The sequence below is a fragment of the Gouania willdenowi genome, chromosome 8 (assembly GCF_900634775.1).
Source record: "Gouania willdenowi chromosome 8, fGouWil2.1, whole genome shotgun sequence".
NCBI lineage: Eukaryota > Metazoa > Chordata > Actinopteri > Blenniiformes > Gobiesocidae > Gouania > Gouania willdenowi.
The window spans coordinates 31,479,138-31,498,417 of NC_041051.1; the positions used below are offsets into that span (position 1 = coordinate 31,479,138).

The following is a 19,280-nucleotide window of genomic DNA, read 5'->3' on the forward strand; positions in this document are numbered from 1 at the left end:
CAAAGACCATCCGACAGTTTGCGGAGGGACTTCTGTCCTTATGACGGATGATGGATCACAGTAAAAACAGCAGTTTGACCCAAAAAAAAAGGAGACTTCAAAGTGACGAGAACGCAGGAGGAAGAGGGACACACTTAAAGGTTGTGTAACATGCTTAGACCAACGAGTCTGTCCTGGTTTTTCCATCATTCCTCTGACATCAATAAGGAACCAACGCTGGATGCTCCGCCGTCGTCGTCACTCCTCTGGGGAAAAACAAGCCTGAGAGGGAGCGAGCGACCGGGGGGAGAGAGAGAAGGCCGTCCATCACGGAGGTTAGTCAGGCTGAGCACACGGAGACGTGATACAGTACGGCACATACTGCACACAAAGAATATCGACTTCTTTCCACAGTCTGTACATGAAGAAGGGCTGGAACCTCTGGTCCTGGTCAGGAGAACCATTCACTGATGGCTTTCTTTTTCTTTTTTTTCTTTTTAAAGAGAGAAACACGTCACACTCCTTCTAGATGAGTTACTACAGTATTCCGAAGCACACGTGGACTATATGCACAAACTACAAACTCACTATCTGTGTGTGAGCATCTGTGTGGTTTTTTTTCCTTCCGCTGACATCAGCCCCCGGCGCCGTTTTTTTTTTTTGGGGAGGGAAAAAAAAACGCGTCGTCTGGTTGAAGTGGAGATCGCGATTGGAACGTGTGCTGACTCCGCCCACCAGCAGTCGGACACTGACGGCGTCCCCGCGTCTCTCTTTCTTTGATGGAGAAAATTATTCACAGATGAGAGGGAAGAAAGTAAAGTCTGGAGCTGGAGAGAAGATGAAGACCTGAGGGTGGAGAACAGGGAGATTAGACAGGAGGAGGACACACACGCACACACGCACACACACTCTCTCTGAACTAGTGAGGTGTGCGTTTGGAAAGGCGTGTGTGCAAACACAGTGCAGTTTTTCTACAATGCAAACCATCAGATTAATGTACATGTGTCAAACTCAAAGGAGATGCAAACATATCAATGTGATTCATCATACGGAAGCCGTGTGGGTGTATGCAACTGTCACAGCTTTACTCACAGATGGCTGCAGTTATTGTTGGAGGAGGAGAACCAAGCCATGTTTTCTCAGCAAGAAGTCGCCATTAGGGTTGGGCCAATCCAAATAGGAACCGGTTCCTTACGTTTGGTTCCGGAATCATTACGAAGATGATTTTTTTTGTTCGATTCCTAAATGCCCGCACCAGTTTGTTTCCGCGGCTTGCTCTGTTTGTTTACGCGGGGTTTGTATAAGATGCGTTCAGAACGCGACTGCAGTCTGTGTGTGTGTGTGTGTGTGTGTGTGTGTGTGTGTGTGTGTGTGTGTGTCTGGCGACAGTTTCAGTTTGGACCGCAGAGCGGAAGGGAGATGCAGTATGAACTAATCACCGGTAAAAAGCCCAGTAAAACTCTGGAAAACACTCACCAGTAATAAATAGTTGCTCCCTGGTAAAGATAGTAGCTCTAACAACTGGTAAAATGATAAACTTGTGATATTACAGCCTGTACATGCAGTACGGGGATGCATTTACTCCTTCGTTGGGTCCTAGTGCCCGCTGTCTGGTGAAGCCTGTTCTGTTTACTGAGGTCCGTGTGTGTTTACTAAGTCTGTGTGTGTCCGTGTGAAAGTCTGCATGTTTATGCCTCCGTCCATCCACTCTTTTCATTAAATCCATGTCTTTTAAGGCTCTTATTAAGTCGTGTCGACTGGAGCCCGGGCCGCCGCCATCTTGGATTATGCCGTCACCAGCGCATCATCGCCGTAAGTCTTGCAAGCTCAAAATGACCAAAATGAACCTAATCTTTCTCAACAAGAACTGTTGATTGATTTGTCACATGACTGTTCCAGGGTTTGAGTTTGTTTTATTTAGTTTCACATCTACCTGTAGCTCTTTGTTTTTCACACTGCTGACAACTTGTTTATAGTTTTATTTCAGCAAGTTTCACTTTCACAGTTACAGTTGGGACCTTTGTAATTGAATACACTAGTTACAGTACAGCAAACAAATTAAACTGTATCAACTAAGGGAATTAATAAAAATGATTTGTGTAAAGGCTTTTTCAAATGAAAAAAATGATCCTGTGAAATCTGCGACCTGTTGACCTGCACAACTCAAAGAATCGGAATCAAGAATCGTTTAGAAAGTGAATCGAAATTGAGAATCGGAATCAGAATCATTAAAATCTAAATGATGCCCAACTCTAGTCGTCATGTGACCAGGTACGTCACGTCCTGTACCCATAATGTAATTGCGAAAAAAGTGTTTCCATGGCGCTTTTGCGATACCTTTCAATATTGAAATGTCTGAAAAATCTCCTCATGAAAGCGTAAACACCAAAGTCTCCTCTCGCCTGGAGCACCCTATTACCCCTAATACTGATTATGTTGTTGGGGTTCTTAGAACAAATGGAGAACAATTGCATAATACTGGATCTTTAAGATACATCTAGTGACATTTTAATATCACAGTATCTTATTGTGTGATACATCGTCTCACCTTTACACTCTATGCGTTAAATAGGAGTAAATGGTGATGGTTGACGCGTGTGAGACTGTGTTATGTCAACGTGGACAAACATCTGTGAGTAAGGTTGATCAGAGCGAGTGTTCCTAATGAAGTGGCCCATGTTCAGAGCAGCATAAGTGGAGTGCATGAGCAGTATGGTGCATATGTGAGGGGGGAGCGTTACGTAACGCACATTATCTAGATTATTGTGCCTCAGAGCGCCCACATCTGACAGCTCCTCAGCCTCCGGTTTATCACACACTCCCAGCTCAGTCATGCCTTTCAAAGCGTCGCGCTTCTCCTTTAAATCACTGAGGAGCATCTGCTGCTCAGAGCACGAGCCTTCACTTCAGAGCGCTGCCGTTTTACAGGCAGAAATCAAGAGGTTTGCGTGGGTTAATGACGGAATGATGAAAGTCACCGTTTTTAATCCGAGTGAGGACTGTCCACCACGATGTGAGGCTTGGGGGACGAGGCAGGGGCCGGCGTTGACACGAACGTACCAATGAGCTTCTCCTGTAACACACACAGCACACACTGGTCACACACTCATTTAACCCTCCTATTACCCTTAAGGTCAGTTTGACCCCATTCAATGTTTGTTATTCAAAAAACAATAGTAATGATCATTTTTGCTTCACATTTCATAACCTTTCCTAATTTGATTGGTACAAATTATCGTGATATTCTTTCAATGTGCTAAACACATATTGCACACACTGGTGTTCCTCTGGGGTCAGTCTGAGCCCATGCCCACAATCCCCTACTTCCTGATTACTTCCAGCAATATAAAATACATGAAATCAATAAAACTAAGCAAATACTCAGGCTTTGGATGTGCTAAAATATGATTTAAAATAATGACCAATCTGAGCATTACTGCAGATAAGAACAAAGTTTATGTCATTGTTTTGTATTTTTGCTGTAATTTTATACACTTTTTTTGCTGTTCTTGTAGTAATTCTGTGTTTTTCTGTTGTCTGTCATGTTTGTATTTTTTTATTGTCTTGTTGAGTATTTTTTGTTAAACTTTCTGTTATTTTTATGTATTTTTAATGGAACTGTGCGAATTGTGTGTATTTCTGTTGTCGTTACAATTATTTCCCCCAGAAATCAATCACAATTGCGTTTATTGTGACATTACGTTCTCAATTACTAAAGTTTAATTGCAATTAATCACAATTACTGAGTCTTTATTAAATAACTAGTAAAATGTAATTTTCCTCTTGTGCTAGCTTTCTGTTAGCATCTCTTATGATGACGGGTCGGTTTTGACTTATATCTTAAATAAATCATTTGGAAAATACACAAAAAATATTATCTATGATTTCATTTGTTTCTCATCTATTGGTTGGTACAAGTTGATTATGAAACATATTTTATTAATAAACTACGTATGTGTAAGTTCTAGAATTGTAACACGGTTTCCCAGTTTTGCATTTTAATTAAATTGTTCATGACAATTACAATGACAAAGTCAATTATCTGAACTGAATTACAATTCAATTACGGTTACAGCAGCAATATATTCATTTGTCAATTACAGTTTTAACTATAATTCTGTCATAATGGTAATTAATTACCAACTGTGCGACCCCAACCCTGCTCAGAACCATGCACTCCTTACCTCCAGAAGCTGATGCCAGTGCTCTATTGGTTTGCGTGGATTGGCCAGCATGGCCGTCCAGTGCTCCCTCCCTGGACCGTCTGCATCGCTGCCCACACGACACATTCCTATAACCTCGTTATGTCCGATGCTGACGCGCAGCAGATACCACAGCACAACGAGAGACAAGAGAGAAAGTAGTTAAATAACCACAGTTCTACATTCTACTCAAGTAGAAATACTGTTACTTGATGGAAATTGTTCTCAAGTACAAGTAAGTTATACATACAGTAACTTACTTTAACCTCACATGTTTATTGTTGGTAATAAATCTTGGTACGGGTTCCTTGCATATAGTAAACATCTCATTTATAAACTTAAAAGAAAGAGACAATATTGCACAACTGGAAGTTAATTTACTTTCCACAAAAGCATCCGTTGAAAATAAAAGGTTTGTCAAAATATACAATCCTTTTTTTTTTAAATAAATAACATAAAGCTGCATGATTATGGCCAAAATGATAATCAAAATTATTTTGATCAATATTGTAATCACAATTATTTTTCATATTTGGTAAAAAAAAAACAAAAAAAACCTGTTTTTATTTCAATACTTTTAAACAAACAATATGTGTACAGTTTACAGTGCAAAACCAAGCTTTAAATAAAAATATAATATACATATTTTTTATATTAACCCAATGTACCAAAGGCTAAGCTTTAAATAATCACTGTAATAAAAAATAATTAAAAAAAATAAACCCACTGTACCAAAGGCTAACTGAATGAATACACTATTACAGAGTGCAGAGCTCGTATTATAAATGTTAATATTAGAGACAATCAGGTTAATTTAATCATAGCCCTAAAATAACACCAATAAATTCAATTAAAAATGAAAAAAATAGTAATAATTCTCAGGCTCTAAATCAGGGGCCAAATACAGTGCAGTTTTACCTCAAATGGGCCACAGATTTTATGCTGGAAAACAAGTAATTTCAACATCATTGTGCCCTAGTTTCCCCTTCTACGTATATATAAAATACTAAATATATAAGAAACGGACAATATTCTAACAATAAGTGATAAATATCAGTCTCAACACAATCGTAACTTTAAATTTCTGAGATTTTGAGACCAGTTTCTATTTAAGTAAAGGAAATATATTCATAATTTGAGGAAAAAAATTGAAGGATTTTGAGTTTTTCAACAGTTGATCATTAAAAATGACTATAAGCACTGGGAAAACTGTGAACCTCTGTCAATATTGTTGAGTTTCATTTAAACAATGATTCATGTTTTCTCTGTTATTTTTACTTTCTCCTACGGGCCGAATTGGATGCTCCAAAGGGCCTTGATTCGGCCCCCAGGCCATGGGTTTGACTCTTGTGCTCTAAATATAGTTAAATGTGCCATATGGTCAACAACATAACAGGTGTACATTGGGTGTAGAAATGTAACACATTACTTTACTTATTCTAAAACGTACTTAAGTACAAGTAAAATGACTGGTTTTGAAATATACTCAAAAAAGTACAAATACCCATAAAAGAAACTCAATTACAGTAACGTAATTACTTGTAATTCATTATTTTCACCTCTGTAAATAATAATAAGTGTCAAGGTATTGATTGAAATCCCAGCTTTATGGGATTTTGAAATGTTTACGAGTTTCAAAACTAGTTTTCACTCGAGAAATGAAGCAGTTGATTTCCAATAAAGATGTTTTATTTCTGAGTTGATGAATTTATTGATTTTAACACTGAATAAATGATGAATTCTCTGGTGAAAAACCTTGAGTTGTAACAGAAAAACAAACAAATGTCAGCGCTTAAACATTTCAGTTGAACAATTACTTTCTCACAAACTATGTTTTTTAAATGTATTAGCTTTATCAATACCTTAAAGTTCATTTAAATCAAAGACAAAAAACTAAATGTAAAGCAAATGAACCTTCTCCACTTAATTGTTTAAGGAATGTTTAAGGAATGTTACCATTCCTTAAACGTTCAGTTATAATTCACAATTTTATTCACATTTTTTTTAAACTTTAATAAATTCATTCAAATGGCAAGGCAAGGAAAATGTATTAGTATAGTGCAGGGGTCTGCAACCTTTACTCTGAAAGGAGCCATTTTGTCTAATCTCACCTGGATTAAAATCCTTCTGGAGCCGAAAAAATACCTTCTCAACGAAGAAAATATAGTGTTTAAAATTCTAAACACTTAAAATAGTATAGAATAATGTTGTGAGTTAATAGATTGAAAGGGCTACAAAAAATAACTTGAATTTGATAACACATGATCATGTGATGTCACATGCTAATTGCTCATTTCTTGCAACATATCAAGCATGCATATTAAGCCGACATGTTGGCAAATAAATAAATCTTTCTTTAAACAAATAAAATCTCTATTTTCTTCCAGAATAGTGTTTTTGTTAGTTCAGTTATCTTAAAATTTATGGTTAGCCACAGGTGCAGGAAAGTTGTTGGTTGATGAAGTAGGAAGGTGGCACAGTTATTGCACAATGTGATTTATTTTTTAGCTTAACAAATTGTTTTATCATAATTGTATTTGAAGTTAATGTCATCAATCATCTATACCCTCTGTAAGAAAAATAACAATTCATTATTTTTTATTCTTTTAAAGCTATAGGGAGCCATTGCAAAAGAGTCAAAGAGCCACATGAGGCTCCAGAGCCGCAGGTTGCAGACCCCTGGTATAGTGCATTTCATACACAAGTCAACTCAATGTGCTATACATGATCAAAAAGTGCAACAGAAAACATTCAACAGCTTAAAAATCAATAAGAACAATAATATCAGCAGTAAAAATGTTTACAATCAGCAGCAAAACATTTAAATAAAGTTTAAATTATGAAAATGTTCCCACAAACTCAACTCGTCCAATATAATTTAATTTAAATTTAGCTTGACCAAAGTACCTTTACTGTTAAACTTTAATTTAACGTTTCTTTTTTTAATTTACAATTCAGTTTAACTACTTTATTTAATTATTTCATACATTTTGTTAAATGTTACATAATTTAATCTTATTGGATAAATTGACAATGATTAAAAACATTAAAAGTATAATTAAACAAGAAGACATAGTCATCCACATCCCCCGCCAAAAAAAAGAAATTACTGCGCGCTTCTCATTTTCGAACTCTATCATGACATTGATACCCTGAAACCACACACCGAATTTGGTTATCCTATCTTCTATCTTAGGATTTGTAAGAAAAGCTTTGCCCTTTGAAGATACCTTGAAGAGAGTAAAGAAATACGGAACAAGGGCAATAACTCTGGAAAAAATAATTGCACACTTCTCATTTTCGAACTCCATCAAGGTATTGAAACCCTGAAGCCACACATTGAATGTGTTTATCCTATCTTCAACAGTTTCTGACAAAAGCTGTCCCCGTTAACGCTAACGGACAGATGGACGGATAAAAACGTGATTAATTAAGCTAAATTATTCCAACTCGACATATAATCACTGTAGCACTGTTGCTCTGCACCGCAGACACACGATCCCTCCGGTCTGCGTTTTCTCTGCTACCTGACTCAGTTTAACTTCACAATAAGAGAGTGAGGGGTGGGGGGGGGGTGGGGGGAGGGGTTGGGGTGGCACTCATTTATCACACCGAGCACATAAAGCAGTGACGGATATTGAACACACACTGTATGAAAGCTGGAGCGCACAGGCACCAGCCCTCAGACACACACCCTACAGGGGACGCCAAATGGAGAGCGGACAACGCCACCGTCGGGGAGCGCGTACACAAACACAAACACTCCGAGCGGCCAAGTGTCGCCGCGGGCAACGACGAGACAAACAAACACAGGCAGGGCTTCACTTCTTCTCCTGCATTTGCATAAAAGGCTCGATACGACACCCAGGAGTGTGACTCATAACGGCTCGGCGTGTTCCACACAACCCCAGAGTGTGTGTGACAGCAACACACTGTGAGCACTACACAACCAGGTCAACACACTGTGAGCACTACACAAGCTGGTCAACACACTGGGAGCACTACACAAGCTGGTCAACACACTGTGAGCACTACACAACCAGGTCAACACACTGAGCACTACACAACCAGGTCAACACACTGTGAGCACTACACAACCAGGTCAACACACTGTGAGCACTACACAACCAGGTCAACACACTGTGAGCACTACACAACCAGGTCAACACACTGTGAGCACTACACAACCAGGTCAACACACTGTGAGCACTACACAACCAGGTCAACACACTGTGAGCACTACACAAGCTGGTCAACACACTGGGAGCACTACACAAGCGGGTCAACACACTGTGAGCACTACACAAGCGGGTCAACACACTGTGAGCACTACACAAGCGGGTCAACACACTGTGAGCACTACACAAGCGGGTCAACACACTGTGAGCACTACACAACCGGGTCAACACACTGTGAGCACTACACAAGCAGGTCAACACACTGTGAGCACTACACAAGCAGGTCAACACACTGTGAGCACTACACAAGCAGGTCAACACACTGTGAGCACTACACAAGCGGGTCAACACACTGTGAGCACTACACAACCAGGTCAACACACTGTGAGCACTACACAACCAGGTCAACACACTGAGCACTACACAACCAGGTCAACACACTGTGAGCACTACACAAGCTGGTCAACACACTGTGAGCACTACACAACCAGGTCAACACACTGTGAGCACTACACAACCAGGTCAACACACTGAGCACTACACAACCAGGTCAACACACTGGTCGGGGATTGGTTTGATTTGAATCCTGTCACAGGAAAAGTCTCTGAACTCAAAGTTGATACACGGAGAAAAACTAGAGACACGACAAATAACAACACAACATATTACCAACAAAGCATCCACAAATAATTGTATGTGACATTAACATTTTTACTAATATATTTACTTTTAAGTCTGAAAATTGTTTGAGAAAATAGTTTATTGGTTTTTACAGTTAATACTAACAGGCAATAACAGTAGAAAGCATATTTCTCCAGTACTAGCTTCCCTTCTTTGGCTTCCTGTAAAATCTAGAATAGAGTTTAAAATCCTCCTGTTAGCATGCAAAGCTCTACATGATCAAGCTCCTGTATATTTTCCAGTCAGAACACTCCGCCCTCAGTTTGCTGGTCTTCTAGAACTTCCTAAAGTGTCTAGAAGTAGAACAGCTGCTTAAAAAAATGTAAATCAACGGTTAAAAATGAGAATAACATTAAAAAACATAGTTTACAGCAACAAGATGCAACTTTGCATCTTCTTGAATAATTATTATAGAACTTTTATTTTTACAAAATGAATACATATGTTTTACAATTTATGTATCAATTGAAAAGATAACTGTACATCATATTTATTTTTACTAAAATATTTACTTTGTAGGGTCTGAAAATAGTTAGAGAAAATAGATTATTGGTTTTTACAGTGAAAAAAAATCACAAATGTTTCTTTGTACCTCCTGAGAGGTGTTCAAGTAGCCCTAGGGGTACACATACCCCAGTTGGGGAACCACAGGATTAATAGATAAGAAAATACAGATTTAATAATAAGAATTTCATAATTGATTTATATATATACAGTTTATACTGTATATATATATATATATATATATATATTTTTTTTTTTTTCTTTAAATCAGTAATTACTTTTTTATCCATTACTTGACATTTTAGGTGATTTAAATTCAAGGCGAACCCATATGGGGTCACAACCCCAAGGTTGAAAACCAGTGGGTTAAAGTAAATAAACGCTCTCACCAGTCGTAGTCCATCACTGCGATGAAGATGGAAACGCTCTCTATGTTCTCGTTGGGAATGTCAAACACTAGAGCTTCGTTATACGTGGGATTCAGCGTGTTCTTCTTAATGGAGGTCTTCCTCTTTTTTAGCCGTCGGCCATCACATATGAGCGAGGCCTTCACGTACGGGTCTGAGGTAGAGAGAGGTAGAGATAGAGAGAGAGAGAGAGAGAGAGAGAGAGAGAGAGAGAGAGAGGATCACTGCTTTATGTTCCCAGGTATCCATGAATGCTGCACATAAAACCCCTGGAAGTAGGAAAGCTTGGATTAAAGACACACAGGGGAAGAGACGCAGCACGGGTGGCATCACATTGGATTTACACACACATTTACACACACACACACACACTTACACACAGCTTCCACTAAGCCTTAACGTAGGTTTCAAGTATCATTCATGCACAGCGGTCACAATGAGATCCAGGAGGACTGGTTTTTATTGTAAATCTAATCCAACATGAGGCAAAAAGCAGAGAAATACAAGCAATTTCTGTTTATTCCATTAATAATTGAAAAATCTTCACCTGCAGAACATTAAAGTTTGATTCCACACAGACTGCGGAAAAAGAGGGTCGTTCCCTGTGTAAGGGGTCCCCAACCAGTGGTCTGCAGGTCATTAACGGACCACAGGGAAAGAATAGATGTGTGTAAAAAGATAGTGTTGACCTCATCGATCGATGAATCAAAGAGGGTCGCCAGATGCCTCCAAGAAACGAAGAATATTTTTTTTTAACAATTTGAGCCCATTTTTGCTTATTTTTACCATTTTTCTGCAACTACCCCAAACTTCCCATATTTTAACATATTTTTATTACTTTTATTGCAATATTTTTGCTCTTTTTAATGCATTTTTGCTACATTACTCCCATTTCTGACACTTCAACATCCATTTTAATGCCTTTTCTTCACATTTGTTCCACTTTCAACACATTTTCAGCACTTAGAAATCCTTTCCACCACTTTCCCACCTAATGTCAAATATGGTGACCAATTATTGTCACTTTTAACCTCTTCTCACCATATTTGAAGCTTATTTTTTCCAATTCCAGAAAAAGCATTGAAATGTGATGGTATGGTAAGAAAAAGTGATGAAAATAGGTTAAAATATGGCAAGTTTGGTGTAGTTGCAGAAAAAAGTTGGAACAATTAGTTTAAACTGGCAAATAATGGGCATGACAAATCATGAATGTGGTTAAATTGGCCAAAATAAGCATGAAATATGGTGAAAAAAGGTTCAAAGTGACAATAATGGTCAACATATGTAACATTATAGGTGGAAAAAGTGGTGGAACATTGTTTTCGAGCTCTGATTTATTGATTTATGAGGATTTATCTATTCATCACTATGGATTTATTTGATTAAAAAACTATTGTTTCCAGCAGCTTTCACATTTTCCATTCCTGACAGGCTTTTTCTGTCACACGTTTTCAACAAATGAGTTTTCAGTCAGACTGCTTGGGGTCCCACAGCAGGAAAGTGTGTGTGTGTGTGTGTGTGTGTGTGTGTGTGTGTGTGTGTGTGTGTGTGTGTGTGTGTGTGTGTGTGTGTGTGTGTGTGTGTGTGTGTGTGTGTGTGTGTGTCCATTATTTACCTGAGAACCCAGTCAGGTCCATGGCTTTGAGGTTGGTGGCCTTGATGATTGTAACGGTGAGCCTGCCTGCAGTGGGCAGGTAACACAGCGAGAAATTAAGCTCCCCGAGGTCGGCCTTTTCCTGTGGATCCACACACACACACACACACACACACACACGCACACACACACAGACACAGACACACACACACACACACACAGACACACAGTTCAGAAACAGAGCAGGGGGGGCACTGTAATCCCACCTCAGCAGGAGCAGACAGCTTTGATACAAACACGGTGAGAAACTGAAAACATAAGTGGGGGGTGAAATGGTCCCAAACTTTTGAGACTTTAGGTTGGTTCTTCTTTTTCTGTTGCACAAAAAGCGGCCGGCGGCCTGATTTTATCATGAATTTACAACTTTAAACGACATGTCCATGCAATTTTTTGAAGTCAACATTATCAATTATATTACTAATCAGTTTTGCGTTTTCCGTGTATTTTATTGTAGTAATTGTTCAACCAATTTCAACAGGTTCGATATCAAAACTAGCAGATAATTGCTGAAATCTATTCTATGTATTTTGCTTTTTTCTAACTTTTCAACTTTTTCATTTTCCCATCCATATCAGACATTTTCAACATCTTAAACCTTCAACTTTGAACTCTGTTTACTTTCTTAAAACCTTCCACCTTTTTCAAACTTTTTTTTTTCACTTTGTTTAGATTGTTTCAGATCCTTAAACCTATTTCAACAATTTTCATCATCGAGGGTTCATTGGCTCGGCTAATACTAGGCTAGTGCTAATGCAAGGCAAATGCTAATACAGTGCTAGGTTAATGCTAATGCTATACAAATTTTAGGCTGATGCTAATGCTAAGCTATTGCTAGGTTAATGCTTAGTTAATACTAGGTTAATGCTAAGATAATGCTAATGCTAATCTAATGCTAATGCTAGTTAATGCTAATGCTAGACTAATGTTAATACTAGGCTAATGTTAATGCTAATGCTAACTAATGTTAACGCTAGTTAATGGTAATGTTAGCTAATTTAAAAGCGAGCTAATGTTAATGCTAGGCTAAATCTTGCTAATGCTAAGCTAATGTTAATGCTAGGTAAGCTAATGCTAATGCTAGGTAAGCTAATGCTAACTGATGTTAATGTTAGGCTAATGCTAAGTTAATGCTGATGCTAGTTAATGTTAATGCTAATGCTAGGCTAATGCAGTGTTTGACGATGCGGGTCAGCACCTGCAAATATTCGAGTAGAATCTGATTCTCTTCCTATGACTGAAGCCGTTTGGTTAGTAATGATGGTCTTGCTGCACGTGTGACGGACCTCCTAATGTGGACGGGCAGAGCGTTTAGGCGAAAGGGTCGAGCTGTCACAGTAAATGAATCATATACCAATCTGTCAAAAGTCTGCAGGGTTGACATAAGTGTTAAGTGGAGTCTTTTTATATCCGTCTGCATCTCCGGTGGGTCCCGGCTGATCCTGGGCCTGCCTGTGGTCTTAGCGCAGTAATGACACCGGGCCCCCTGAGTAATCCATCTGCGCTCTCCGAAGCAGGTTGCTCACATTAGCTGAAACTGAATTCATCTGCACTGCAGGCACTCGGATGCTCTCCTTGCACCCTCTCCAGCGACTAATTTAATTGAAGGAAATAAAGGCACAAGTGATTCCTCTCATTGAATAACTGACAGTGTTAGGTGGTCCTAATAGAACATTGGTAGAGCTTAGTGAGTCCATGATCCTCCTTAGCAATCCACAGTTTGCCTATTTAAGTGTGTTGCTCCTAAACAATAATAAATGGTCCTGGAGGACTGCAGTGCAGGAGGTTTTTAGATGCTTCAAACACGCCCAAATCTTACGTATGTCTTCAGAAAACAGCTGGAATGATATGGGAACCATATTGAACCATTCGGTCTAATTACTGTAAGTGTCTTGAAAGTAGAAAAAATGTGCAGAAAAGGAGTTGAAATTTGATGGAGAAGTGACAAAAATTAGGGAAATATGAACCAACACAATAAAAACACTTCAGTCACAAGATAACACGATTACTATTTGATTTGTTACACATAGCATGAGAATACGGACATATTTGGACATATTTGTCATTTTGTTACACTTTCTAGACATTCTATCACATGTTTTCCAGTAAAAAATGGTGTGTAAATGTGTGATATCGTTCTAAAACATGCATGTGAGGCATTTCTGTGTCATGTTGGGACCTGATAAACAGAGAAAATATAAAAATCATTGACCCAACTTTCTGGATTTTGTGCCCAAGCTAGAGAACATTGCGTCAGATTGAAAGATTGTTCCTAACATTTGAACTTTAGATTGGCTTTGTTTTATTTTGAAACTCTTTCTCTAAAAATAGACTTCTGGGAAGTATTTTTTTCTTCTTCTTCTGTTGTGATGCATGAGCAGTAAAGTGCAGCATTATTCGTCTGGCTGCAGCAGAAAGCTCATCATGGCTTTCCGTCAGACTGAAAATTAAAAATCACTTTCAGCGAGGCAGCCAGCCAAAATATACAACCAAAGTCAGGAGGAAGTCACAGACAGTCTGTCAGCAGATGGGCAGTTCCCAAAAAAAAAGAAAAGTACTGAAGTAAACATCATTAAATCCAGGACTACATAAAGAAGTAAGAGCAGCGTGAACGTCTCGCTGAGAAAAACCTGCAGGGAAACTGTTAAACAGTTTAAATATAATACACTGGGTCGGGAATGGATGGAAAAATGGAAATTCACTTCCTGAAAGTCAATATTGTTTTTATTTTTATTGTTAAAAGTATTTTTATTATTCATTTTTTAACCCTCCTATTATCCTTTGGGTCAATGTGACCCTATTCATCGTTTATCCTTCAAAAAATAATAGTTTTTTTTGCTTCATATTTTATGACTTTTCCTAATTTAATAAGTGCAGTTGATTAACTCATTGGCTGCCAGCCATTTTCAGAACAGCAACCCCTCTCCCTGCCAGATATTTTAGAGCATGTCTATGTAAAATCCAGATTCTGACACAATAGACTCTACTTTCATTAGGAGAAAAAATGGTTTCTAGCTTGTTTTATTCTTCCGTAATCAGCAGTTGAATATAGGTAAGTTTCACATAAAACACCAGTTTCTGAGCAAAAGGCTGAGAAAACAGGATTTAAAAGTGACTTTGAGGCTAATGTTTTTTTTTTGCTTTAGAGACACCTCAAACATCTGAACATTGGTTTCCTTCTATAAAACAACAAAAACAACACTGAGACTGGGCTTTTGATGGCAAAATTATTATTATTTTGCAACTTCCTCCTACTCCCCGTCATGCCGAGTCGACCCGTTTGGCCCGGATTGTTAATTGTCTTCTCTCACGATTGCGACACTCGATAATCGACTTAGGTCCACACATGTTCTGCTCCAGTGTGCACTGCCGAAAGCTGCTGGAAGCTTCATAATCTTCCCTCGTAGCATCATTTCTTGCCTCATAAACTCCTTTCCTCTCACCCTAATCTCTGCTGATCACGGGTGATCTCACATCCAAAGGCACACTACTGCCACCTACATGGCACCAGTTGGTCACTACATCATAGTACCGGGCTGATATTCATGGGAGACCTCCGCCAGAGTGTCTCCTAGCAACCCTCGTTATAAAACATAATTGACGTAAATATACGTCAATGGCAGTGAGCGGTAGAATTTAAAATTACGTATATGTACGTCAATGGCAGTGAGTGAGTTGAGCATAAAATTATCATGCTGTGTACATATTGCACGCATTGGTGTTGCTCTGAGGTCAATTTGACCCCAAGCTGTTTTAGCTGTGTAAAATGTGTCTGTGTGTGCAGAGTTGATACTTTTGAGTTGATTTGAGAAAATATTCAAGATTAATTCATTCTAATTTGAAAGTTTAGCCTGATGGTGGCGCTAGAGAACAGGTCCAGGTTTCATTATCAAGGGGTTATTTATGTATTCAACTTATGAACAAAGTTTTGGGTCAACAATTTTGTGAAAATACATTTTCTGGAGGCAAATATCCCTGGGGTCAGATTGACCCCAAGGTTAAAATGCGTTAGTATTATTTGATGGAAATGTCATTTCTGTAATTTCAGCGTACAGCTTTTTACTTGCATTTTTTTCAAGTTTTAACATGAATTTTAATACTATTACAATGTAATACTACGTCATTACCTTTCCTATATCTATATCTGTATATATTGTTTTCTTTAAAGCTGCTTCATTATGTTTTTTCACTCGTCTTTGGTCTACAACAAACGTGCTAATCCAGCATCTCACCGCATGGCCCTCCACAATGTCCCTCCAGACCGGTTTGTCCCCGCTGCCCTCGCTGAAGTCCAGCAGGTTGTCCACCACCACCTGACCAATCAGGTCGTGTCTGGAGAAGCGGTCGAAGTCGTACACGGAGAAATGCAGCTTCCTGGAATGTAGCTCGTTCAGCGGCACGCCGAACTGGAACGTCTCGTTGAACACTGGGTTTAAAGTCTTTCTGTGAACCTGAGGTAGAAAACAGAGGGAGAAAGAAGTGATGTTACATGATGCTGCGTTCACACCGGATGTGTCATGAAATGTCCGTACGTCCAGTTTACATACAAAGTCAATGGATAGATGCGTCCCAGATGCGAAATCTTTCCAGTGCAGCAGTGCAGTGCGATCCGCAAGTCAAGTGCGCTGGCCGTGAGAACGCGCTCCCGATTTTACGCATATCTGCACACCTGCACATTCATACGACTGTTTCAAATGACAAAAGCCAATCAGAGTATTTGTTGACGATGACGTCACGTCAACACGGACACCGGTCTGTTCACCCATTCAACCATGGAGTAGAAGCTGTGTGTGACCACCTGGAGCTGTAGGACACGCCCTTTAGAACCAGGACTGGACTAGGAAGGATTAGGCGTGGAGGAGAATCAGTGAGGAGGTGGTAGTAGCAGGTAAAAGTTCTCTGTAGTTTTCATTTTTGAAAGTCGGCACTGAGCTAGGATAGCATTAGCCGCTAATCACACCGGCTTTTTTCACTGGTGGTTTATGTTTAGGAGAAAAAGGAGCGCAGCGCCTCGCTTCAGCAGGCAGTGAAACTCACAGACTTGGATGTGTCGCTGGTGGGCGGGGCTTCACTTCAGATGTGCGTATGATGCGAATGGGGACATTTTTTGATCCTGCAGACCCTGCGGTACGTTTCGTACGTCAGATGCGTCCGATGCCGCAGAAGACACATACCGTGTGAACGCAGCATTAGAATCCAAGTTCCCAAAGTGGGATACACAAATTGTCATAGGGGGTACATGAATAATTGGAAATTAGAATATAAATCGACCAACAGTCAGGAGTCTCCGTGCATTGCCACAAATGACACATTAGCCAATGTAAGACTACCCATGGTTACAGATTATTATTCTATTTTTTTTTTATTATTATATATTGTTCCTCAAAAGGATAGGTTAAATCCAGAGACAAATTTCACTGTAGGGCTACATTGTATGTAACATTACATCAGCGGTAACACCATTTTAATATCACAAATTTGGGGGGAAACCTTAGTGTTTCACTGGAAACGTAAGAGGAACAAGAGCGCAAACCTTCGCCAAGTTTGAAGTGCAACATCACCAGCAGGTGGTGCTGTAGAACCAGCCATTTAGCTCCAAAACCTGATCTGGATATTGTATCCACCATACCTGCCGGATCATCTCCTAAATTGAACTTGTTCTAATCTTTTGGCATCGTCTATTACCTCACCAAATTTCATTTAAATTAGTAGATGAACGGACGAATGCTGGTGAAAACATTTTTTTTGTTAACTGTTCAGGAAACACTTTGGGATCTCAAGAAGAACTGGTGAAAGTTGTTGAGAAGGTTCATTAGGGAATCTGGGGTTACTGCGACCCCAACCCAACCCAGGAAATGTGGATGGCAACGAAAACGAATAATCAATCATTTTGGCTTCTGGTTGGGATTTACAAAGAAAGCCAACAGGAAGAAGATCTTGGTGACGGCCCACGTCCTCTATTGGGATCTGGTTCAACGTTCTGGATCAGATACACTCAGTGTGGGTCCAGGTTATGTGAAGAAGAGTCTGTGTCGGTTTGCCAGGGATTGACTCAGGTTAGAACCGTTGCCATTAAAACCATATCTGTCAAGTATCCCGTTTTTCTCCAGGAAGCTACTGTATTTTACCTCTTATTCCCTCCATTCCTACCGTATTAAAATTCTCCCATATTTACCTTCCTAAAGAGCAGCAGGCTGGGGCACAGTTTCACGTTCTGTATGATTAGTAACAGATTTTAGCGTTCTGCCACAGGAGAAGGAATAACGTACTGTAAGTCAACATGAACAACCCACCAAACACAAGCACCACAAATATACACAACTCTTTTCAAAAAGGTTTTAAAATGTCTATAATAAGTCATTAATGAATACCAGAGAACCACATGAGTGAGTCTGAGAAATTAAAAGCAAATATGTAATGAAAATAAATTGTAAAAGTCAAACTTAAAGACAAGTAACGTGAAATCAACAGTAAATATGCAAAGTGCTGACTTGTATATGAACTGTAAATATATTAAATTAAAAAAAAAAGTGCTTCATATACGGTTTTACGTTTTCTGTTAGGCTATATTATAATTAGAGCTGGCTGTCATGGCCAATTTCCTGAATCGATTTGATTCTGTTTCATACGATTTGGAATTGATTAATCACGATCTCGATTCACTATTGATTGATTGATCGTTCAAATTTTATTTGGATATTAATAAGATGATTCCAAACACCTGACTTACCCAGCAGAGCATCGTCTGCATCTGCTATATTTGCACAGAATGTACTATCGCGCTGCACAGGTGCAGTAGTCGGCGTTGCTAACGCAAGACGATGGCGTTCAACTACTGGGGGTTAGAATAAGAAAAAATAACACGTTTAAGCACCAATATCTGATTCAAGATCAGTGAAATTGATTTATTTATTTTTTTACTCAGCTCTAATTATAACGTGTAATTATGTTTACAGCAAATCCAAACTTGACGGGTATGATTAAAACAGATTATTCTAGACGCTCAAATCTAACTTTCCTCGATCAAGTTTTTAAACTTGCACATTTTAAATATCTGATATTTCCATCCCACCGACAGGGATAGTATTATTCAGCGCACACATGAAGGATCTCATTGTTATGGATGACTTAAGTAGTCTAATCTGTCTTCATCCTGGATTCTATCTGCACTGTGACAGTTTTCTGCACGTCTCCCACTCTGCGCACACCTGATACTAAAGCCCTGCTGCACACAGGCTTCCTTTCATTACAAAGTGACACATATGGGTTTCCAAATCCAGCTGTTGTCCCTTCACCATTGCCCACTTATTGCACCGTTTCAGCAACTTGTTGACTTTGAGAACCTTCAATCGTAGCTGAAGTCTGACTCGAAGGATATAAAAAAAGTGCTGAAAAGGCACACGTGGCGTTAAATTCCAGCGCCAACGGTGGCGTGATTAGAATTAAACAATGGGAACAAGAGTTGCTCTATTATGTAAATTCCTGACACATTTAACAGCTTTGGGCTGGTTTTCAGGAGGCAGACGTACAATGGAGGAGGGGGAGACAGACGTTTCCCACTGATCGCTGACTCAGAGAAGCGGCGCCGATTGTGAACATTTCAAAGCCTTGGAATGATCAGTAGTTCTGGTGATATATATGGATTTCACACAAAGAACGACAACACCACTCCAGGAGG

The 19,280-nt window shown here is 39.2% G+C and overlaps 1 protein-coding gene across 1 annotated transcript in view; it reads right to left on the reverse strand.

Annotated features, from left to right (window-relative positions):
* Window positions 1-480: 480 nt before the first annotated feature.
* Window positions 481-19,280, reverse strand: part of syt3 (synaptotagmin III) — a 69,211-nt gene continuing 50,411 nt past the window's right edge. Inside the window, exons 8-13 of the mRNA XM_028455924.1 lie at window positions 15,835-16,053; window positions 11,567-11,687; window positions 9,934-10,105; window positions 4,164-4,293; window positions 2,958-3,052; window positions 481-825 (exon numbers count right to left, since the gene is read on the reverse strand). Of these exons, the coding sequence (XP_028311725.1) occupies window positions 2,963-3,052; window positions 4,164-4,293; window positions 9,934-10,105; window positions 11,567-11,687; window positions 15,835-16,053 (732 nt within the window). The 3' untranslated portion in view covers window positions 481-825; window positions 2,958-2,962. The remainder of the gene's footprint in view (window positions 826-2,957; window positions 3,053-4,163; window positions 4,294-9,933; window positions 10,106-11,566; window positions 11,688-15,834; window positions 16,054-19,280) is intronic.